This window comes from Coffea arabica, chromosome 2c (assembly GCF_036785885.1).
Source record: "Coffea arabica cultivar ET-39 chromosome 2c, Coffea Arabica ET-39 HiFi, whole genome shotgun sequence".
Lineage (NCBI taxonomy): Eukaryota > Viridiplantae > Streptophyta > Magnoliopsida > Gentianales > Rubiaceae > Coffea > Coffea arabica.
In genome coordinates, this window is record NC_092312.1 from 13,405,648 (window position 1) to 13,429,546 (window position 23,899).

General features: G+C 36.0%; 4 protein-coding genes across 4 annotated transcripts; 2 read left to right on the forward strand and 2 right to left on the reverse strand.

Moving 5' to 3' along the window:
- Nucleotides 1-1,227: 1,227 nt before the first annotated feature.
- On the forward strand, nt 1,228-8,586 carry LOC113723938 (uncharacterized). Its single transcript, XM_072074469.1, has 5 exons — nt 1,228-2,219; nt 3,005-3,076; nt 4,222-6,219; nt 7,481-7,836; nt 8,235-8,586. Exons 1-4 carry the CDS (start codon nt 1,298-1,300, stop codon nt 7,822-7,824), a joined length of 3,336 nt encoding a protein of 1,111 aa, XP_071930570.1. The 5' UTR covers nt 1,228-1,297; the 3' UTR covers nt 7,825-7,836; nt 8,235-8,586.
- Nucleotides 8,587-9,648: 1,062 nt separating this feature from the next.
- On the forward strand, nt 9,649-10,213 carry LOC113724380 (probable LRR receptor-like serine/threonine-protein kinase At3g47570). Its single transcript, XM_027247287.2, has 2 exons — nt 9,649-9,928; nt 10,083-10,213. Exons 1-2 carry the CDS (start codon nt 9,649-9,651, stop codon nt 10,211-10,213), a joined length of 411 nt encoding a protein of 136 aa, XP_027103088.2.
- A 1,405-nt stretch (nt 10,214-11,618) lies between these two features.
- Nucleotides 11,619-16,703, reverse strand: LOC113726145 (uncharacterized). Its single transcript, XM_027249692.2, has 5 exons — nt 15,746-16,703; nt 15,545-15,616; nt 12,593-14,594; nt 12,090-12,444; nt 11,619-11,998 (listed from the first exon to the last, which is right to left on the reverse strand). Exons 1-3 carry the CDS (start codon nt 16,656-16,658, stop codon nt 13,645-13,647), a joined length of 1,935 nt encoding a protein of 644 aa, XP_027105493.1. The 5' UTR covers nt 16,659-16,703; the 3' UTR covers nt 11,619-11,998; nt 12,090-12,444; nt 12,593-13,644.
- Nucleotides 11,791-13,538, reverse strand: LOC113723939 (probable LRR receptor-like serine/threonine-protein kinase At3g47570). Its single transcript, XM_027246897.2, has 3 exons — nt 12,593-13,538; nt 12,105-12,444; nt 11,791-11,998 (listed from the first exon to the last, which is right to left on the reverse strand). The coding sequence occupies exons 1-3, from the start codon at nt 13,536-13,538 to the stop codon at nt 11,791-11,793; spliced, it is 1,494 nt and encodes a 497-aa protein (XP_027102698.2).
- Nucleotides 16,704-23,899: the final 7,196 nt, after the last annotated feature.

Genomic DNA, 23,899 nt, shown 5'->3' on the forward strand with positions numbered 1-23,899 from the left:
ATATTATAAGGATATATAGAGAAGAGTGTAAAACTTTTACATGGTTAAATAAACAAACTAAATGATATAAAAGAAAAAGCAATATTGAGGTATTCGATTGAGGAGGGGGAGGGATGGTTGGATGTTTTGGGGGAAGAAGTATAAAGGTCTCGAATTCGAGTTCTTCTATTTATATTAAAAAAAAAGAGGTATTTGATTGAGGAAAAAAGAAATTTTCTTAAAAAAAAAAAATGGGATTTACTAGATATTTGGGCGGCATCAAAATGGGTTTAGCCCATTTTAGTTCCGCCCATACTGGTTCCAAGACCAAAATGGAACTATTTGGATATAACCCATATTTTGTAGTTCCAATTAAGTTTCGCCCAAATCGAGGTATTTAGTTCAGGAAAAAAGAGTTTTTTAAAAAAATAAATAAATAAAATGGGATTTATTGGGTGTTTGGATGGGATCAAAATGAATTTAGCCCATTTTAATACTGTCCATACTGGTCCCATGACTAATATTTTGGGCTTCCAGTAAAGTTCCGGCCAAATCTCGCTCATCCCGTCTATTGGCTACATCTAATTTGAGGACAAAAACAAATTAGCTGGGACAAAATTGCCATTCAACAAAAATTTCAAGAGCCAAGTATTCTTGTACATGCTAATTAATGAACCAATTTACTCTTAAAACTAATTGCAGTAAATACCACACTGATGTTAAGCGAGTACATGAGCAAATATTCTCTTCTTGAAGTACTTTTCCAAGCAAAGGGTCAATCAAGAAATAACCAAAATCCCGTGCATTTCATTTTTCCACACATTCCACGCGTTAGTTTTGGAGTATTCATATCGGCCATGATCTGAGTCTTTCCACAATTCAAGAACTTAATGTTTAGGAAACTTCAAGCCCAATCCCATCTCCACGTTCGTCCTTTTTTTCTCTACTCTGTCGGTCTGTCCAATATTCCGTGTTCTTTGCATTATTTTTGAGTGCTTTATTCTTGATAGAGCTCACACAACAATTCAAATCAAAGTCATTCGTCCAACAAAGTCTCCCTTCACGTTCACCTTCAATGAAAGTAGTGGTGCGTTTTCGAAGACTGGAAAAACAATTTTCTACAACCTCTTATTGACCAACTCACATATGAAGGAAATAAAAATGTGATTTGCAAAACGTCTTTAAGAGTCTTCGGAGCCTTTGGAGACTCCAAAGACAGTTCTCAAACACATCAGCGTCCATATAGAGCTGAAGAGTGTCATTAAAATCCCCAAATTTTAACCATCCCTCTCTTGCATATACCGTCACGTTAGCAATTATGATGGGCATGGCAAAAACAGGCAACTTCCTGTTTCTTCTTGCTGTCCTGCTATGCTTTCCTGTGGTTCCCTTAGCCAACATCAAGCGCAACATTTCCACGGATCTATCTGCGCTGCTTGCCTTAAGATCCAATGTCTTGGATCCTACACATGAATTATTGACAAAGAATTGGACCACGAGAATGTCAGTCTGCAACTGGCTTGGTGTCAAATGCTCTTCTCGCCACCATCGAGTAGTCGCTTTGAATATGTCTTACATAGGCCTTCAAGGTAGCATTCCTCCGGAAATAGGAAATCTTTCTTTTCTCAATTCATTTGATTTCCGATACAACAGCTTCACAGGTCGTTTGCCTCAGGAGATGGCCCGTCTGCGAAGACTCAGATACATTAATCTCAGCTTTAACAAATTTAGTGGAGAGGTCCCTTCATGGTTCGGCTTTCTGCCTAATCTTCAATACTTGTTCATTGCAAATAACAGTTTTACGGGTAGCCTTCCCCTTTCCCTGTCTAATGCATCAAAGTTGGAGGTCTTAAATGTGCAGTTCAATCAACTGCAAGGTAATATACCCCACGAAATTGGTAATCTTGGCAAGCTGAAGATCTTGAATCTGCCAGGTAACCAGCTTACAGGGTCTATACCACCAGCCGTTTTCAACATTTCATCTTTGCAAAGACTGTCTCTGACAGGCAATAGTCTTAGTGGTATTCTTCCCGTAAACATGTGCTTTAACCTTCCAAAAATTCAAGCCATTTTTCTGTCGACAAACCAATTTTCAGGCCAAATTCAGTCGAGGTTCAAGAATTGCTCAGAGCTCCAAGTTCTTGCACTGAGCATCAATAAATTCAGTGGAGCAATACCAGGAGAAATTGGAAACTTAACCATGTTAAGCATAATCTCATTGGGAGATAATTCCTTCCAAGGTTTGTTACTAAATATCAGCATGTGTCATTTTGCGTTGTTGATTTTTCACAGAGATTCTCACACTGCAGCATCAAATATTGTTTTGATAATTTACACGTAAAAGTTATTTTCAAAGTTAAGAAAAAGGGGAAAAGAAACTTCCCCAAAACCCGGACTGTTAATGTACAAATATTTATACGGGATTTCTTTTAGAAAATAGCGTTTTTCTCCCCTATAAGTTATAAGAAAGGAAGTCTGGAAAAAAAAATTGCATTAGCATATTGTCCATCTACTTCAATATTCGTAAGCATTGCACATTATTGGGGTGATTTAGGCAAGCTAGAAAATTTAACGTGTTCAAAGTTAAAAAAGGGGCTGTAAAATAGTAATAATTGATGACATAAGGGTGTAAAACTTGTATTTGAAAGTGCAAAATGAGAATTAACAAAATATAAATTCAAAATGAAATTAGGTCTCTTTATGATAGTAATGTACTTTTGTTAACATCTGCTTTTATAATAATAGATTTCCGCTAGAGCCTCATATGGGGTTAGAATTTACAAACAAGTCCACGAAAGGCCTCTTGGCCAAAGTGGAAACATGCAGTTGCCTTTCATTTGTCTTGAATTTCCGAATTTAGCACACGAGGTTTACTTGTTTTTATCTAATTAAGAACTGCTGAGAACGTAATTAATTCTCATTCTTGATTCTTAAAGTACGGCTATTATGCTCTAAGGAGTTCTCTGGCAAGCTATATGTTTTCCCTCATAAGATTTATTTTTTTCCTCGTGTGTATAATGAACAGGTGAAATTCCGCGAGAGATAGGCAATCTCCTCAATTTGGAGATATTAGAGGTCGGATATTCTTCACTCACTGGTAATTACTAATCATCTCGATTCTCAGCTTTGATTACATTTCATCAGCTTTCTGTTTCTTCCAACTCTAGTGGTCGAGATAATTGATTGCTCAAGATCTCGATTTGTAGGGTGAATACAATTTCTTGGTTCCGAGACAATTTAGGTTGGATGTTGAGTTTTGATCGTTCATATCGAAATTCTAACCCTTAGAGGTGGCAATGAAGAAAAACACTTTTAACTGTAGTTTGCATGAATTTTAGTTTTTAAAACATTTTTATCATTAACTCCATCAATCCCAATCTTTTGTTACTTTTCGATAATACGAGTATAAGATTAAATGTTTTGGTTATGACATTAGTGCTTTCCTTTCCAGTTTTGTCCTTCAAAATTAAAATTTTAAATTTGAATATGGCATGACATAGCATAAATGAATGACAAAACTGTTAAACACATCGTACGTAGATAGTTTTGAATTTTTTAAGATGATAAAAAGTAAGGATAAATTACATATAATTCCTTTGTGTTTTCATCTATTGCTACATGTGATCCCTCTAAAGTTTCAAAATGTCCACTTTATCTCTTATGATTTTATATAAAGTAGAAACTAGACGAAAAATAGCATATGTAACGTTGTTAGGTGACATATCGATGGTATCCTTACTTAAATGCTAAATCAATTGATGGCTTATCCACCTTGTATAAAAGTATAGGAGAATTATCTGGATAAATGCAAAAATTATAGGGGGTAAAGTGGATATTTATATAAATCATAAGGGGGTTACATGGTTATTAAGATTATATCACAAGCCCTTTTAAAGCATGTTAGATATAAACGCCGTAATTCATTGCACATTCTAACTATTTTTCACTTTACATAAAATCACAGAGGAACTATTTTAAAACTTTAAAGGGGTCATCTAGCATTCTGTAAAACCTGAGGAGGTAATAAATAACTTACCCAAAAGTAATAGTCCACATGCCCAAAAGTAATAGTCCTCGTAAGTTGTCTTGTACAATTGGAAACACACCACAGACACTGAGAAGTGATTCATTCATTTGCTGCTCAACAAGTTCATGTTTTCACGGAGAATTCTTGCAGCCATCAGTTGTAGTTTACCAACACATACATATGATTATGGATTCTGAAGTACTGGCAAATTGCAGGTCCAGTCCCGGACGAAATTGGCAATCTTCAGCAACTAGAGACCTTGATATTCACTTCAAATGCCTTGAGCGGTTCAATTCCCGCATCCATATTTAACATCTCATCTCTAGTGGTAATTTCATTCACCTCAAATAACCTCGCAGGGAGCCTTCCTCCTGGTCTAGACCAGAAGCTACCAAATCTACAAATGTTGTATCTTGGAAATAATAAACTTACCGGTGTTATTCTTGATTCCATCTCAAATGCTACGGTACTTGACACATTGGAACTTGGCAACAACCAATTCACTGGTTCCATTCCAACCTCGTTAGGCAACTTGAGGTTCCTTGAGACCCTTGGTCTTGATAGAAACTATTTCACCTCCAATTCGCCGGCAGAGTTGAGCTTTCTTTCATCTTTGACGAATTGTAGAGGTTTAAAAACTTTGTCCATGTCGTTGAATCCTCTGAAAGGAACTCTTCCCTCTACAATAGGGAATTTTTCCAGTTTGCTCACATTCTTTTATGCAAGTATTTGTGAAATTGAAGGCAACATTCCACCTGAAATTGGTAATCTAAGTGGCCTATCAGTCCTCAGTGTTGGCGACAATTACTTGACTGGACCACTACAAATGACGTTAAATGGACTGTTGAACCTGCAAGCTTTGGACCTACAAGGTAACCAAATTCTAGGGACTATTGCTGACACATTTTGCAATTTCAGGAAACTGGGCATATTGTATTTGAGTCGAAATCAGTTCTCTGGTATGGTGCCAGAATGTTTTGGAAATATTACATCACTGAGACAACTGTACTTAGATTCCAATGGGTTCAATTCAAGTATACCTGCAAGTCTCGGAATCCTGAAGGATTTGTTGGAGCTAGACATTCATTCAAATTCTTTGAGTGGTTTCATACCGACAGAAATTGGAGATTTGCGGGCTGCATTGTACATGGACTTGTCAGGCAATAGATTTTCAGGCAATATTCCCACAACACTTGGTAACCTTGAGACCTTGATCAACCTCACCCTGGCACATAATGAATTACAAGGGCCAATTCCTGCAACATTTGGCAAATTGGTAAGCCTGGAATTGTTGGATCTATCTCATAACAACCTCTCTGGAGAGATTCCAAAATCATTAGAATCACTTTCACGGTTGCTACACTTAAATGTGTCCTTCAATAAGCTACGAGGAGAGATTCCCTCAACTGGTTCTTTCGTGAACTTCACAAATGAATCATTCATGTCAAATGAGGCACTCTGTGGTGGTCCTCCTCATTTGCACTTCCCTACTTGCCCTTCTCCTCGGGGATCAAGGATGAAAAGCTTGCGCTTAGCCGCTTATGTCTTGCTACCGTGTGCATTCTTAGCTTTTGCTTTAATTAGCATTGCAATACTGTTCATGAAAAAGAGAAGAAGAAACCAAAGTACTGCTCAAGCAGATTCACCTCCAGCAATAACACCTAAATGGATTTCTTACTATGAGCTTCAACATGTAACCAATGGCTTTAGCGAGAGCAATTTACTTGCAGTGGGAAGTTATGGTTCAGTTTACAAAGGGATGCTCAGGAATGGAAAATTGTCAGCCATAAAAGTTTTCAACTTGCATTTAGAAGGAGCATTCAAAAGTTTTGACACTGAGTGTGAAGTTCTGCGTAATCTTCGCCACAGGAATCTGGTTAAAGTCATCAGTAGTTGTTCTAACCCAGATTTTAAGGCTCTAGTCTTAGAATATATGCCTAATGGAAGTCTTGAGAAATGGTTGCACTCTGACAACTATTTCTTGGATTTTGTCCAAAGATTAGACATAATGGTGGATGTAGCAGCTGCATTGGATTACCTTCATCATGGCTACCCGTCACCTGTAGTCCATTGCGATCTAAAGCCCAGTAATGTTCTTCTGGATGAAGAGATTACTGGTCATGTGAGTGATTTTGGCATTGCAAAGCTATTTCATGGGGATGAAAGTACGAGACAGACAAAGACACTCGCAACAATTGGTTACATAGCACCGGGTAATTTAAAGTTTTTGCAAAAAGTTGATAGACAAATTGATATATTCATACTATTTGAGTTCTAACTTTGTAGTATACTAGTAATAACTTACGCGCTTTGCACGTGAATATATTTTTTCAAAATATAAAATCTTTAATATACTAAATTTCTATGTAAAATTTTGATTGTTGGCATAATATAATCCAAGAAACTATATAATAATAAAATTAAGCAACTGACAGTGGTACAAAATGTTTATTACATACAAAATAATTACAAATTTATTGTGCATTCTACAGTTATAAAAACATTGAAAATGAAAGATTATCATATTTAACTAAGTTTTTATTATAATATTGACTAAGAAACCATATGATAAACAAAATTAAACAATTGTTAGTTGTACAAGACATTTATTATATACACAGCAATTAAAAGTTTATTGTGCATATTACAATGACAAAAACTCTGAAAATGGAATTGTATCGTTTCTAAACTAAGTTGTTGCATATTTTATTTGAATTATGATAGCAAGAAGGAGAAATTTTGTATGTTGTATCAAACTAGTGCATGGAACAAAACTTGTGCACAATATATACTCAAACATTCTGATTAGGATACAACAAAATTTTATTAATTTCAAGAGTTGTAAATCTTTTCTATTATATATATTTTTTATAATTATTGACAACTTTTTTTGAGAATTTTCTTAGACAACATGACATAATATAGTGTATTTAATAATCAATTTAACCTTTTGTTTTCTTTCTCATTGATTTTTTATAACCTTTTGTCTTCTTATTAATTATGATTTTCTTCTAAACCAATATGTATGTAATATATAGTTTACTTTAATTATCACACATAACAATATAATAAATTGAGATAATTTTAACACATACAATAATTGAAGATGTGGGAAATAATTGGTGAATATAGTTGTAAATAGACAGTTTATACTTTTAATAACCAACATTTTTGAGATGTAATTTTGTTGAAACTTTTCATTTCTCTTTTTTTTTTTTTTGTCAAAAGGCATGATAATAACTCTAATTAGTGTCATATTGAAATGCAATAACTCTAATTAAAAGATATGAGGGTAATTTAGACAAAACAAAGATTAAGATCAAAATATCCTTACACTCTTATACTCCCTATTTTCAAGACTCATCATACTTTTAATATAGTAATGATATATAGGAAGGATCTTTACTCGTGCCTATCCTGCTTTGCTCTCCCCAGGAAGTAGAATAGTGATTCATATTATGATTTTCTTTATAGAGTACGGATCTGAAGGTATAGTATCCACTAGATGTGATGTCTATAGCTTCGGCATTCTCTTGATGGAAACATTTTCAAGGAAGAAGCCGACTGATGAATTGTTCTCTGAAGATTGGACATTGAAAGACTGGGTAGCTGAGTTGTTGCAAAATTCAGCATCGGAATTCATTGACCAGAGCCTCCTAACTATCCATGACCAAAATCCAGCAACATTGGTGAAATGTACATTAAAAATCATGAACTTGGCCCTTGCATGCACAGTGGAGTCAGCAGAGGAGAGGATCGACATCAAAGATGCTCTGAAAGAACTCAAAAGAATCAAAGTTGACTATGATTCAAAGTAGAGTAGTGAAAAGGTAATTTTTCTTTACTTCAACAGGCAATATTACATGTACAAACAGTTAAACGAAGCACCCAAATGTCATCACATGATAGGTAGAAGTCTCTGCAAAACCTCCACTTATTCTTGGTGATTTCTTTTATTTGTTCACAAACTAATGAATTAGTACTATGCCAGCAGTTGATGCCATTAGGAAACCAGATTTGAACTCAAAACAAACTTCGCTGCAATAAACTAAAAATTAATAAGTTGTGTAAACCTTCAGCAATGGATTTGTTGTAGTCCATCTTTGCTAGCTCTCACAAAACCTGTCGCATATTTAAGAGCTAAATGATCTGTTCCCTTGTAGCCAGCGTTAATAATTGATATTCGATTTGCTGTCATTTGTTTAATGTTTTGCCCAATTTACTCCAGAAAAGGACGTGAAGGCCAGCTCTCAAATTACAATAAAGGGAAATCAATGATTTATGAAGCAACTACATGATTTGCATCAAGATTTACATATGCAGCCTTCAGATCATTCAAGACTATTGTTTTTCAATGGGATAGCTGTTTTCAGTGATTTGTAGGTGCTTTATTTGTCACTGCTTGTAATACTCTTTTTTATTATTATTATTATTATTGGATTATAAACAGATTCATCCCATCTATATTCAATTTGTAAAACCAGATACACTTCAAACTGTGCAGACGTGGCCTTGTCAAGTCTGAAAATGAGAATCACCAGCTGCACCATTTGCAACAGCTACTTAATCTGTTTCTTGAATTATTTCACACTCCATACATGGTTAATTATTCAGTTCTTAAACCCACACCTGACTTTCAAAATGTAATAAATGAAAATTAATGTATATATATTCCGTAGATTAATTGGCAAAGACTTCCCTAAGCTGATCTTTCCAAAACTTCTTCCTTTTTCATAAAGTTGTGTGGACCCTGATCACGAAGTCAAAAGTTTATGAAACATCAGTTGGTGTTCCCCACAGTCTCTGTCAAATTTTAGTGGTGATATACCTCAAGAAATTGGAAATTTGAATGCCGCAGTATCCATAGACTTGTCAGGGAATAAGCTTTCAGGAAATATACTGACGACTGTCAGGGATCTGCATAACTTGATTAACATATCATTGGCAGATAATGAATTACAAGGGCCGCCTCTGCCTGAGACTTTGGGAAACATGTTGAGCCTGGAATCATTAGATCTATCTCAAAACAATCTCACCGGAGAGATTCCTACATCATTAGGATCACTCTTGCATTTGAAGTATTTCAATGTGTCATTCATTTACTTAAATGGAAAAATTCCTGCAAATGGTTCTTTCCTCAATTTCACGGCTGAATCTTTTATGTCCAATGAAGGATTACGTGGTGGTACTCCTCATATGGGATTCCCTCCTTGCCCCAAATCAAGGAGAAAAAGGTTCCCCAGAGTTTTGTACATCTGGTTGCCAATGCATTGACTGTCTTTGCTATAATTAGCATAGTGTTGGCTCTCATGAAGACTCTGCGTAGAAACCAAAGTAATTCTCAAACAGATCCACTCAGTCCAACATTGCATGAAAGAATTTCATATTATGACCTTGTACATGCAACTAATATTTTTGATTGAAACAAACTTGATTGGAAGTGGGAGCAATGGTTCAGTTTACAAAGGGGTTTTGAGGGATGGGAGTGTTTTGGGAATAAAAGTTTTCAATTTGCAAGTAGAAGGAGCATTCAAAAGTTATGATGCAGAATGTGAAGTTCTGCATGACACTTACCATCAAATCTGGTTAAAGTCATTAGTAGTTGCTCCAACAATGATTCTAAAGCTTTAGTTTTGGAGTACATGCCTAATGGAAGCCTTGAAAGGTGGTTGTATTCTCAGAACCACTTTTTGGATTTCCTGCAAAGACTGAACATAATGATTGATGTAGCAACCGCATTGGATTCCCTCCACAACGGCTACTCGTCAACTATAGTCCACTGTGATCTAAAGCCTGGCAATGCTCTTCTGGATGAAGACATGACCGGTCATGTGGGAGACTTTGACATTTCAAAGTTACTTAGTGGAGGTGACGGAATGGCACAAACCAAGACACTCGCAACAATTGGCTACATTGCACCAGGTGACTCAAAACTTTGATTTTGTATTAGCATCCTGATGCATTTATGTTGTAAAGTTCCACAGTTTTGGTCTATTTATTTTTTTCTTGTGTTTACTCCATTTTGTTTTCCTCCACAAGCAGAGTAATAATATTGATTCCATAATTTGCTGCATAGAGTATGGATCTGAAGGTAAAGTGTCCATAAGCTGTGATGTCTCTAGCTTTGGCATTCTAATGATGGGAACATTTTCAAGAAAGAGCTCGACTGATGACATGTTCAGTGAAGAACTGAAGATTGTGGATTGAAGGACTGGGTAAGGGATCTGTTGCACCATTCAGAAATAGACTTAATAGACGACATCTTAATAACATCCCAAGGCATGAATTCAACAAGAATGGTGCAATGTATCTCAAAAATCATGGAACTGGCCCTGACATTCACAGCAGAATCATCAGAGGAGAGGATTGACGTAAAAGATGCTCTGAATGAACTCAAAAAGATCAAAGTTCGATTTCTTTCAAAGTGGATAGTGAAAAGGTATGAAATGCTCTTTACTTCTACTGGAAATATTACATTTACAAACAGTTAAACATTTGTCCAATTCATTTGCAATATTTTTAAGCAATAAAATATGTAGGAACTAGGTGGTTTCGTTTATTTGTTTGTCTTTTTTAAATGTTGCTACAAGCTAATGAATCAGTACTATAACGGCACTTGAAGCCATCACAAACCTCTCAATTTGAAACAAACTTCAACGACTATGAATGCAGTGCAAGAAACCAGAAATAAACTAGTTATATGAATCTTGATTTCTTAAGGAATATCAACAATTTCTGAAAAACCCTGATTTTCCTAAGTTGAGAAGCTTGGTGTCACCTTCTGAGATGATTTTTTGAACCTTTTAATTGACTGCAGAGAAGGGTCACGGTTGTAAAACTTTAAGTTACTGAAAGCCTCTAAAGATCATTCAGGGTGCATGTGAGATTTAAGCCGGTGAATAACCAAAAAAGAAAATTTGGATGAAGAGACTACTACTCTAATCAAAAGACAGATTGTAAAAACATATTTTGATGTACGGTGAACATACCACGTATATATTCAGGCGTAGCATAAAGGTAGAGAGTGGCATAGAGGTCAATACAAGAAGTGGCAACGGGAATCTCAAGTATTTTTCCACCCATGAGATGGGCATTTTCCAAATTTCCTTAAACATTTCGGTTAAAGAGAATATATTAACATTGGAGCTAGACTGCTATTTCCATTTCTATTTGAAAGATTCCAGCAGGAACTAAGGGCAGGAACTGGACTATTCATGGTCCTAAATTTACTAACAAGGTGAAAATTCGAATTGTAAGGATCAAAAAATACTGTTACGTAATTCTAGCATTCCTATTATGTAAGGGTCCACATGAATAATAATTCAATAAAATGTCCCTGTTATGAAGATGTACAAACTATTTACATTAAGTTACAACTTGTTAAAAAGCTCTTGTATTGTTCAGTAACGGCTGCATCCCTTTCCATTGTGGTAGTTTGCAGTGTCTTTCCTTGTTGTAGTATGTTTTACCCACATTTTTTTGGGAAATTTTTCATATTAACACTAGGACGGCTTTTATTGTCATGATTCATTGAAATATAGGATTTTGGTGAGATATTTGAGATGCAAATTAAGATAAAAGAGTATCGTTGTCATTGAGTTGGCAAAAGAGGTGAGTGAAGAGTATATATCTTATGCTAATTGCATTGATTGGCAACTTGATTAATCGAATCGAGTTTGGTAACCAATTATGATATGCTGCACCGATGAGGGAGCTGTGAGTCTCCATTCCTAGGGAGACAACTTTACTCGCATAGAGAGCTGGGGAGAGTTTTTAATTCCTAATCACATTACACAGCTACTAGAATAGTTGAGACGGGGGAAAGCAATAACCGGGAAAGAAACCATCGAACACAGATATGAGATGGTCACACACTGCAATTTACCTTCTTCTAGGCACCTTATAAGACGCAGCCTGTCAGCAAGTTCCATTCCTGAATCCACATTCGATGAAGGTAGCTTCGTTTTTAATTTGGCTTTCTGATGGCTTAACCTGGATTTTGCATTCAAGCAAAGAAATTTTATGCATTTGCTTTACTTTTACTCGGTCTTTAAGAAGTGATGATGAAGCATTGAATCTTTACCTTTAGATAATTCACTTGGAGAGAAATTGAACTTTGATATTTTTTAGTTCATTTAGTGCATCTTTTATGTCAATCCTCTCCTCTGGTGATTTCACTGTGCATGTGACCGCCATTTCCATGATTTTGAAGATACATTGGACGATTGTTGTTGAATTTTCATCCGGGGGAGTTATCAAGTTGTGGTCAACTAGATCCAGTTCTGGATTTTGCAGCAAATGCCTCACCCAGTCCTTCAATCCACAATCTTCTGTGAACATTTCATCAGTCGGCTTCTTTCTTGAAAATGTTTCCATCAACAGAATGCCAAAGCTATAGACATCACACTTTCTCGACACTTTACCTTCAGATCCATACTCTAGTAGAAATGATAACATCAACATTATTATCCTACTCGTTGAGAAAGGTAACATGAGATAAACACGAGAAAATTCACACAACGGGGTTATGAATACAGCACATATGCATCAGTTGGGGTATCGATTAGGATTAGAAACTTAAGTCACCTGGTGCTATGTAGCCAATTGTTGCAAGTGTATTTGTCATTGCTTTACTTTCACCTCCACTAAGTAACTTTGCAATGCCAAAGTCACCCACGTGACCGGTCATGTCTTGATCCAGAAGAACATTGCTGGGCTTCAGATCACAGTGGACAATAGGTGATGAATAGCCATGGTGGAGATAATCCAGTGCAGTTGCTACATCTATTACTATGTTCAGCCTTTGCCGGAAATCCAAGAAATAGTTGTGAGAATACAACCACCTTTCAAGGCTTCCGTTAGGCAAGTACTCCAAGACTAAAGCTCTAAAATCAAGGTTAGAGCAACTGCCGATGACTTTTACCAGATTTCGATGGCGAATATTACGCAGGACTTCACATTCTGAATCGAAGCTTTTGAATGCTCCTTCAACTTGCAAATTGAAAACTTTTATTGCCAGAATACTCCCATCCCTAAGGACTCCCTTGTAAACGGAACCATAGCTCCCTTTTGCAATCATGTTGCTTTCACCAAAATCATTAGTTGCATGTACGAGGTCGTAGTATGAAATCCTTTCATGTGCGGTTGGAGGGAGTGGATTTGTTTGAGCATGATTTCTGCTTCTACGCTGTGCCATGATGAGCACTAACTCGAAGATAATTACTGCAAAAACTGTCAATGCTGTTGGTAACAAGATGTATGCAAATCTGGGGAACCTTTTCCTCCTCGATGCTTGAGGAGAATTGTTTGGGCAAGGAAGGAGTCTCAAGTGAGCAGGACCACCGCAAAATCCTTCATTGGACATGAATGATTCAATTGTGAAATTGAGGAAAGAACCATTTTCTGGGATTTTTCCGTGCAGGTGGTTGAATGACACATTAAAATACTTCAAATGTGAAAGTGATATTAACGATGTAGGAATCTCTCCAGTGAGATTGTTTTGAGATAGATCTAATGATTCCAAGTTCACCATCTTACCTACTACCTCAGGGATAGATCCTTGCAGTTCATTGTCTGCCAATGTGAAACTAATCAAGTTCTTAAGACTTCCAACCGATGCCGGAATATTTCCTGAAAACTTATTCCTTGACAAGTGTATTTGTGGCCAACAAATTTCCAATTTCTTGAGGTATGAAACCACCAAAAGCATTTGAGTGGACATCTAAAGACATCAGATCCTTTAGGTTCCAGAGGCTGGCAGGTATGGTGGCATTTAATCCGTTGGAGGACAGATTAAGCTTTCCCAGAGAAGACATATTTCCCAAGCATTCTGGAAGTTGACCTGAGAATTTATTTTGACTCAGGTCTGATAGAGTTAAACTCCTGAGATTGCAAAAATTAGGTGAGATGGCCCCTGAAATCGTATTATTTTGAAGTTCTAATCCTTGGAGATTCGGTAACCCTTGGAATGTCAACGGAAGTTGGCCCTTGAAGAAATTGCTGCTAAGATCCAGGCTTATCATCCTACTAAAATTTCCAATCTCAGGTGGAATGCTGCCTTCTAATTCACAATTACGAACAAGGAATTTTTGAAGAGAACTGGAAAAATTGGCTATGGTACGTGGAATAGTACCTTTAATGGAAACATAATCCAATATCAAAAGTTTCAAACTTTTAAGATTCGTCCAAGATGAAATAATGCTTAACTCGTTGGGATAAGCTGCGGTAGTTAAATAATTGCTTGCAACATTAAGAGTTTCAAGGAGATTCAAACTGCCAAGTGATCTGGGAATTGAACCAGTGAAATGGTTCATGCTGAGCTCCAAAATAACTAGCTTAGTCATATTTGAGATGGAATCAGGAATCACCCCAGATATTTCATTATGCGCCACATTCAATCTTTCTAGATTAGATAGCATGCGGCCTATGCTAGGTGGAAGACTTCCTGAAAGGTCGTTCAGGGTCAATAAAATCCATCTCAGGGCAGAGATGTTGAACATGGTTACTGGAATTTCACCACTCAAGCCACTAGCAGCTAAGTTTAATATATTCAATTTCTGAAGATTGCCAATATCTTTCGGTATTGGACCTGCCAAAATTTGAGAATGCAAAAAAAAAAAAAAAAACATGCTTCAGAATACTCGTGCATACAGACTCAATTGTAAAAATAAATCTTACATTAACAGCTAGAAATATTACCCCTCTAGTCGATTGTTTATTTGAGAAAATCAAGAGAACAAAACCAGGCGCCCCACCCTTAAGGATTGCCTAAATCAGCGTTTATTTAACCAAAACAAAAAACAAAAAAACACAGATACTATGAATTAGTGATAGAGGGTAATCTTATAGTTTGACCTACTGTGGACGGAAATTATTTTTGAATAGATAAATAGGGAATGATATTTTGGTGTGTAAATGAAAACAAGGTTTCGTATAGTTCTAAGCATGTCATAATAGTGATTTACAAGCCAATGAATCTCAGCAGAAAAAACTTTTCTTTTCTCTGGCCGACAAAGATTGAAAATGTTTCCAAACTTGAAAAATGCACTCGTTACAGCGTCTGTTTCTTATAGTTAAATCACCTCTATATATTTTCTTAAAACCTTTGCTGCCAATAAATATCTAAAGTAACCACTGTTTGGCCCAACAGTGGGGGAGGGATTTTAGAGTCTTACTCGCTATGAGATTTCGGGGTCGAATTCCTGTGCTTGACCGTTAGAGGTAGGAAGGGTATGACAAGGGATGGGAGCGTTAATATCTAAAGTAAAGTACTACAATATTTTTTGACATGTAATTGCACAAAGAAGGTCAAACTCTGTCGCACTAAATGACTTTCAAGAGTTATCGAAATTTTCTAGTAGAGATCAGATTATATTAGTAACTAAACATAAGCGTATCTTATAAAAGTTGTAACATGACAGAATGAATTGCCAACTCAAGATTTCTCTAACTATTTAATTAGGATAAACTCAATTCGTTTCCTGCCGAAGATTAGTTTCTCAAACCATTTAATTACACCAAAACAACTTTAGTACTTACCGTTAAGGGAACATCCATCAATAGCTAAAGACTCCAAATTCTGGAGATTACCAATCTCCGCTGGGAATCCGCCTGCAATGGTATTGTGCACAAAAATCAAATCGCCAGCCATAATATCATGTAGATTTCTCTTTTTTAATGAAAGAAAAGATGACAGCATTTAAAAACCATGACGGCTAGAAGAAAAAAAAAAGAAGTTACCTGTGAATCTGTTCTGACCCAAACCCAAAAGCTTTAGCATGGTTAAGTTTCCAATCTCTCTTGGCAGTTTTCCGCTTAAATAATTGTTGTTCAATGACAGTTCCTCAAGTTCTGAGCAGTTGTCGAACCGCGACAGAATTTGGCCTGATAATGTGTTATAGGATATGTCAAAGCCTTGAAGTCCTGAAAGCTTAGAGCACAGGTTCACCGGCAGGTTGCCAGATAGCAAGTTATTTGTCAAATTGACTATTTGCAGGGACGAGATGTTGAAAAGGGTTAATGGTATAAACCCTGTAAGCTGGTTCTTTGCCATTCTAAAGATCTTCAAGTTGACAAGATTGCCAATTTCTTGGGGAACATTTCCTTGCAATTGATTGAACATGATACTTATGGACTCCAACTTTGATGCATTAAATAGGGAAATCGGAATGGCACCTGTGAAGCTGTTATTTGACAAATCCAGGACTCGAAGGTTAGGCAGAGAACCGAACCACGAAGGAACCTCTCCACCAAAATTATTGAAGGCAAGACTAATATATTTGAGTCTGCGAAAATGCACCATTCTTTCTTCCATGGGCAAATTTCCCTGGAAATTGTTGCCACTGAGGTCAATAGAATTGAGAAAAGAGAGGTTTCCTATCTCTGGAGGGATGCTACCTTGAAGGCCTAAATAAGAGAGATTCAAGGAGACAACTCTATGGTGGCGAGAGGAGCATGTCACTCCAATCCAGTGGCACACTGATACATTTGCAGTCCAATTTTTCCTCAGTAAATTCGAAGAATCGAACAGCTGGGATTTTAAGGCAAACAGTGCTGATTGATCTGTTTGGATGCTACGTTTGATGAGGGCTATCGAAACAGTAGGAAGACTTAGCAGCAATACAAGATGAAAAAGGACGGTAATTATATCCATGAGAAAAAGGGAGGGAGGAGTTGCAGAGGAAATCAGTAAAGACGAGGATTGTGAAACTGAAGATGAAACGTACAGCCGGATGCGTCGGTAGTATTTGTAGTTTTGGAGCCACTTTGTCTGAACACCCTGGCAGCTAAAGATGGTCCAACGTCGGAAGAAATAATTTGACGAGTAAAAATTATTATATTCACTATAATAATGGATTTATACACTAATTAGATATTTACTTACCCTACCCTTGCAAATGACGGTGATAAATAGAGATTAGCAAATTTTAGTAGTTTTAGCATCTTTCTTTTTAATACCCAAATGACTTTATTATCATCTTTATTATATATAAAGCGCAAGGGAGAGATTTGTGTAAACAAATTGTGTCATCTAATATGTTACTTAATCTACTCTTTTCGCTAAAAACAATTAAGTCATTTTAACTATCCATCTCCCTATCGCCACTCTACATTTGTTGAATTAACTACCACTCTCTTAATAAACAAACTATTACTTCTCTAAAATACTAAACATTTGAACTATTTTAAACTACTATTTTCCAAAAAAAAAAAAAAAATCATACGAATCATTTTTATATCTTTTTATTAGTTGCACACACATGAATATCTTCACTCACTAGTTATTATTAATTTGGGTATCCTAGTGTCCTGGGATTTAACATAAAGGAGCGGGATTGAAGATATGGGAAGAAAGACTTGAATCTTGAATTTCTACATCCTCAGACCTTGGCCAAGAAGTTGATAAGGTTGTCAAACAATTTATTGAATTTCTTTTTTATTTATACTTGTATTTTTTATTTTTAATAAAATCATTAACAATAGCAAGTCACATTACTCCCATAGCCTAGCTTCACCGGGTCACTGATGCTTCAGTCATTAAAAATTTGTACGGTAGCAAATAAAATATTTAAAGTATACTTATTGTAACTTTCACTAACTTTTGTGAAAGAGTCGAACTTTTAACTTTCTTAAAAACGTGAATTTTAAGAAAGTTGTAAGGGGCCCTCAAGTCAACATTTCCTCATAAAATAATTATATTTATAACACGTAATTTTACCAAACTCTTGAGATTTATGACCAAATTATTATTATAATATAATGCCAAAGTCACGGTTGGAGGCAGGGAACAGTGGGGCTGCCGCCCTATGCCTGAGTTTTGAGAAATTTAAATTTTATATTACACAATTTTAAGAATTTCGACATTAACTCCTTTGCCCTTCACCCTAAAAAAATTCGCTTAATTTCCTCCCTCTCCCCCTAACTTCTCTCTTTAACTATATTCTGACAACAATTTTTTGTTGCTTTTTGTACTATTAATTTGTAAATGGATGATTAATTTCTTGTTTTAACTAATCACACTTACGATTATACTATTGGTGTAATTTCTGTGTTTTTCTTCCTTTGTGCCTAGAAAAGAATTATCTTATTGAGTCGAACAGTTTTCATTTGCGACCATCCTTTGAACGAAAGAAAATTAATTCCAGAAATTTGCTTTTACTTCTCCATTAACATTCTTTAAGAATTAAACCAAACTACAAAGTAAAAAAAAAAAAAAATTAACCATTTTCAGTCAATTTAAGGAACTATACCCGAACAAACTAATCCCCATTTGCTCAATCTTTACATTTCACAGGAACAAGCAAGAAAAGGGAAAGGAATAGCCAAATAATTCTTGGACAAATTTATTATCTACCATCGTAAGTTGTAACTTATAAGGTTTTGTAGCTTAATTGATTCTATATTCTTTGTGGAACAAATATTTGTTGCAAACCATATGACAAAACAAGAAAAGTGCATCACAATTATGTTGAATTTCATTCAAGTACACTTTGTCATTGAGTTGGCAAAACGGATGATCGAAGAGTGTGCATTTTATGCCAATAATATAGATTGGAAACGTGTAAATTAATCGGATATAAGTCTGGTAACTAAATAGTAATTATCTGCTGCACTGATGATGGAGTTGTTAATTGCTAATTGCAGTCATAACAAAGTTTCGAAAGAATCACGTTACACAGCTATTAGTAAGGGTGTGCAAAATCGAAAAATTCCAATTTACCGATCGAATTCGAATTGAATTTCGAATTTCGAATTCGGTAATTCGGAATGGAAATCAGAATATCCAATTTTGAATTGGTCGAATTCGGTAATGAGATTTTTCAAATCGAAAATTCCGATTCCGATTTCGAATTCAAATTTGTTTTTTCATATATATATATATATATATATTATATAATATAACATTTATATTATAATAATAATTTTTATATTCATGAATTCGGTGAAATCAAAATTCCTATTTCGATTTCAATTTCGTTTTCACAAATAGATATATAATATTTTTTTATAGATATGTAATATAATATTTGTATAATAATAATAATAATTTTTATATTCGTGAATTCGGTGAAATCAGAATTTATCTAATTATGAATTGAATTCAAAACGAATTCGAAATTGGTGAATTCGAAATCGAAATTAGTTGAAAATTCTGATACCAAAATTTCAAAAAATTCCGATTTCAAAATTCCGAATTATCGATTTCGATTTCGATTCACATCCCTAGCTATTAGCGTAGGTGGGACTTGGGATAGAAATAACCGGCCAAGAAATCACCGACAGTCGCTGGCTGTCCCTTTCCTCACTCTGCATTCAATTAATGTAGTTTCACTCTTAATTTGGTTTTCTGTGATGGCATAACCTGGATGTGGAAACCAAATGAAGTATATTTCTTCTCCTGCTTTACCTTTGCCGGGCATGGCTCAAAGTCATGGTCGCGGTCATGGTTGTAACTCGGACCGTTCCACATCGGTCTCGACATATTGGTCATGGTCTCGGCAAGACACAAAATTTTGAAATATTTAATATTCTAAAATTGTAAAAAGATATGATAAACAAAAATAATAAAAATTAGCAAAAATAATAAAAATTCGAATTGACTCGAGATGACTCGGGACAACAAGGCCGTTTCTTTCCGTCTTGAAGACGTTTTGGCCGAGTTCTCAGTGACTCAACCGAATTTTCGACTATCCATTATCTTGGAATCATCTCATCTCGATATCGGAACGAAAAACCTGTTCTGGTGATGACTCGGCCGACTGTTTGAACCATGTTGCTGGGTCATTTAAGATGTGATCAGGCTTGGTATCTTCACCTTCGGAGTGATTCACTGACGAAGAAATTGAACTTTGTTTTTTTTCTTTTAGTTCCTTCAGAGCTTCTTTTATGTCCATTCTCTCCTCTGGTGATTCCACTGTGCATGTAACGGCCATTTCCATGACTTTGAAGATAAATTGCACGATTCTTGTTGAATTTTCGTCTGGGGGAGTTATCAAGTTGTGGTCTACTAGATCCAGTTCTGGATTTTGCAGCAAATGCCTTATCCAGTATTCAATCCATAATCTTATGTTTTTGTATATGTATATGTATGCATGTATTGCACATAAGCGAAACTACATATGGGAATTTAATGCAAAAAAAAAGGAGGAAATCTTGTAAATGCAAGGTAGCATAATAATTGTCAGTGTGTACATTTGCATGATAGGTTTGGTATAATTTAAGTAATTGGGATCTTCGGTCCAACTATCTGATGCCAAATCCAGCGTCAATTTCACTTATCACGTAATGATAAAGGAAACTTGAATTAAACCTAACCAATTTGATTTATTAAAAAAATTAAAGAGCACGTAACAATATAAATAAATAGAACACTTGATATAAATATAAAAATGGCATTAAGTTGCCACTGAAAAGTGGCGCTAAGGATGCCATGTGTAATTTAGGTATCTCAATAAGTGTTCACTGTAACCCGTTAGATAAAAAAAAGGGTAAATTCCACTTTACCCCCCTGTGGTTTAGCGTTTTTTCACATAACCCCCCTATGGTTTCAAAAGCTATACATAACCCCCTCATGGTTTGGATTAAAGTGTCAAAGTAACAGAAATAGTCACTCGTAACGGAACTTCTAAAAATGTCGAAATTACCCTTATAAATACATGACACATTAACCCCCTATGATTTTTATATTTTACCATATAACCCCCTTATGGTTTAATACTTTATCATATAACCCCCTTATACTTTTCAAAATATACACATAACCCCCCTTGGTTAATACATAAATTTCAACCTTACATAAGGGTATTTTTGACATTTTAGGTGACGCCGTTACGAGTGACCATTTCCGTTACTTTGACACTTTAATCCAAACCATGAGGGGGTTATGTATAGCTTTTGAAACCACAGGGGGGTTATGTGAAAAAACGCTAAACCACAGGGGGGTAAAGTGGAGTTTGCCCTAAAAAAAATCATAATCAAGCATGCATTCATTTCATCATTTAACATGTACTGTGATAGTTTGATCTCATAGACGTACTAGCATTTTTTTCCACCCATGAGATGGGCTTTTTCGTATAGATTTTTTCAGATTTCCTTAAGCATTTTAGTTAAAGAGAATATATTAACATTGGATCTAGACTGCTATTTCCATTTCTGTTTGAAAGATTCCAGCAGGAGCTAAGGGCAAGAACTGGACTATTCATGGTCCTAAATTTGCCAACAAGGCAAAAATTCAAACCGTAAGAATCAGAAAACGTTGCTCCATAATTCTAACATTACTATTACGTACGGGCCACACGAATAGTAAATGAGTAAAGCGTCCCAGTTACGATGATGCACAAGCTATTTACATTGTGTTACAACTCGTTAAAAGGCTCTTACATTATTCAGGAACGGTTGCACCCCTTCCCTCATAGCAGTTTTCAGTATCTTTCCTTGTTGAAGTGCATTCTACCCACATTTTTTGGGAAAATTTTCTTGTTAACATTAGTATTGCTTCCTTTGTCTTGATTCATTGAAATATACGATTTTGGTAAGATATTTGAGATGCAAATTAAGATAGGGCAAATTTCACTTTATCCCCTGTGGTTCAGCATTTTTTTACATAATTCCCCTATGGTTTCAAAAGCTATATATAACCCCCTCATGGTTTGAATTAAAGTGTCAAAGTGACGGAAATGATCATTCGTAACGGAGTCATCTAAAATGTCAAAAATACCCTTATGTAAAGTTGAAAATTATTTATTAACCAAGGGGGGTTATGTGTATATTTTGAAAATCATAAGGAGGTTATATGGTAAAGTATTAAACCATAAAGGGGTTATATGATAAAATAAAAAAATCATACCGGGTTAGTGTATCATGTATTTATAAGAGTAATTTAGACATTTTTAGAAGTTCCGTTACAAATGACTATTTCCATCACTTTGACACTTTAATCCAAATAATGAAGGAGTTATGTATAGCTTTTGAAACCATAAGAGGGTTATGTAGAAAAAATGCTAAATCACAGGGGGTAAAATGTAATTTGCCCATTAAGATAAAAGAGTGTCGTTGTCATTGAGTTGGCAAAAGGGGTGAGCATACATCTTATGCTAACTGTATATATTGGCAACTTGATTAATCGAATCGAGTTTGGTAACCAATTATGGTATGCTGCACCGATGAGGGAGCTGTGAGTCTCCATTCCTAGGGAGACAACTTTACTCTCATACAGAGCTGGGGAGAGTTGTTAATTCCTAATCACATTACACAGCTACTAGAATAGTTGAGACTTGGGAAAGCAATAACCGGGAAAGAAACCATCGAACACAGATATGAGATGGTCACACACTGCAATTTACCTTCTTCTAGGCACCTTATAAGTCGCAGCCTGTCAGCAAGTTCCATTCCTGAATCCACATTCGATGAAGGTAGCTTCGTTTTTAATTTGGCTTTCTGATGGCTTAACCTGGATTTTGCATTCAAGCAAAGAAATTTTATGCATTTGCTTTACTTTTACTCGGTCTTTAAGAAGTGATGATGAAGCATTGAATCTTTACCTTTTGATAATTCACTTGGAGAGAAATTGAACTTTGATATTTCTGAGTTCGTTTAGTGCATCTTTTATGTCAATCCTCTGCTCTGGTGATTCCACAGTGCATGTGACCGCCATTTCCATGACTTTGAAGATACATTGGACGATTGTTGTTGAATTTTCATCCGGGGGAGTTATCAAGTTGTGGTCAACTAGATCCAGTTCTGGATTTTGCAGCAAATGCCTCACCCAGTCCTTCAATCCACAATCTTCTGTGAACATTTCATCAGTCGGCTTCTTTCTTGAAAATGTTTCCATCAACAGAATGCCAAAGCTATAGACATCACACTTTCTCGACACTTTACCTTCAGATCCATACTCTAGTAGAAATGATAATATCAACATTATTATCCTACTCGTTGAGAAAGGTAACATGAGATAAACACGAGAAAATTCACACAACGGGGTTATGAATACAGCACATATGCATCAGTTGGGGTATCGATTAGGATTAGAAACTTAAGTCACCTGGTGCTATGTAGCCAATTGTTGCAAGTGTATTTGTTATTGCTTTACTTTCACCTCCACTAAGTAACTTTGCAATGCCAAAGTCACCCACGTGACCGGTCAGGTCTTGATCCAGAAGAACATTGCTGGGCTTTAGATCACAGTGGACGATAGGTGATGAGTAGCCATGGTGGAGATAATCCAATGCAGTTGCTGCATCTATCATTATGTTCAGCCTTTGCAGGAAATCCAAGAAATAGTTGTGAGAGTACAACCACCTTTCAAGGCTTCCATTAGGCATGTACTCCAAGACTAAAGCTCTAAAATCGTGGTTAGAACAACTGCTAATGACTTTCACCAGATTTCGATGGCGAATATTCCGCAGGACTTCACATTCTGCATCGAAGCTTTTGAATGCTCCTTCCACCTGCAAATTGAAAACTTTTATTGCCAGAATACTTCCATCGCTAAGGACCCCCTTGTAAACTGAACCATAGCTCCCACTTGCAATCAAGTTGCTTTCACCAAAATCATTAGTTGCATGTACAAGGTCGTAGTACGAGATTCTTTCATGGGTGGTTGGAGGGAGTGGATTTGTTTGAGTGCGATTTATGCTTCTACGCTGTGCCATGATGAGCACTAACACGAATATACTTACTGCAATAACTGTCAATGCAATTTGTAACAAGATGTATGCGACTTTGGGGAACTTTTTCGTCCTGGATGCTTTAGGAGAATTGTTTGGGCAAGGAGGGAGTCGCAGTTGAGGAGGACCACCGCAAAATGCTTCATTTGACATAAATGATTCCCTCGTGAAATTGAGGAAAGAACCATTTGCCGGAACTTTCCCATGCAGGCGGTTGAATGACACA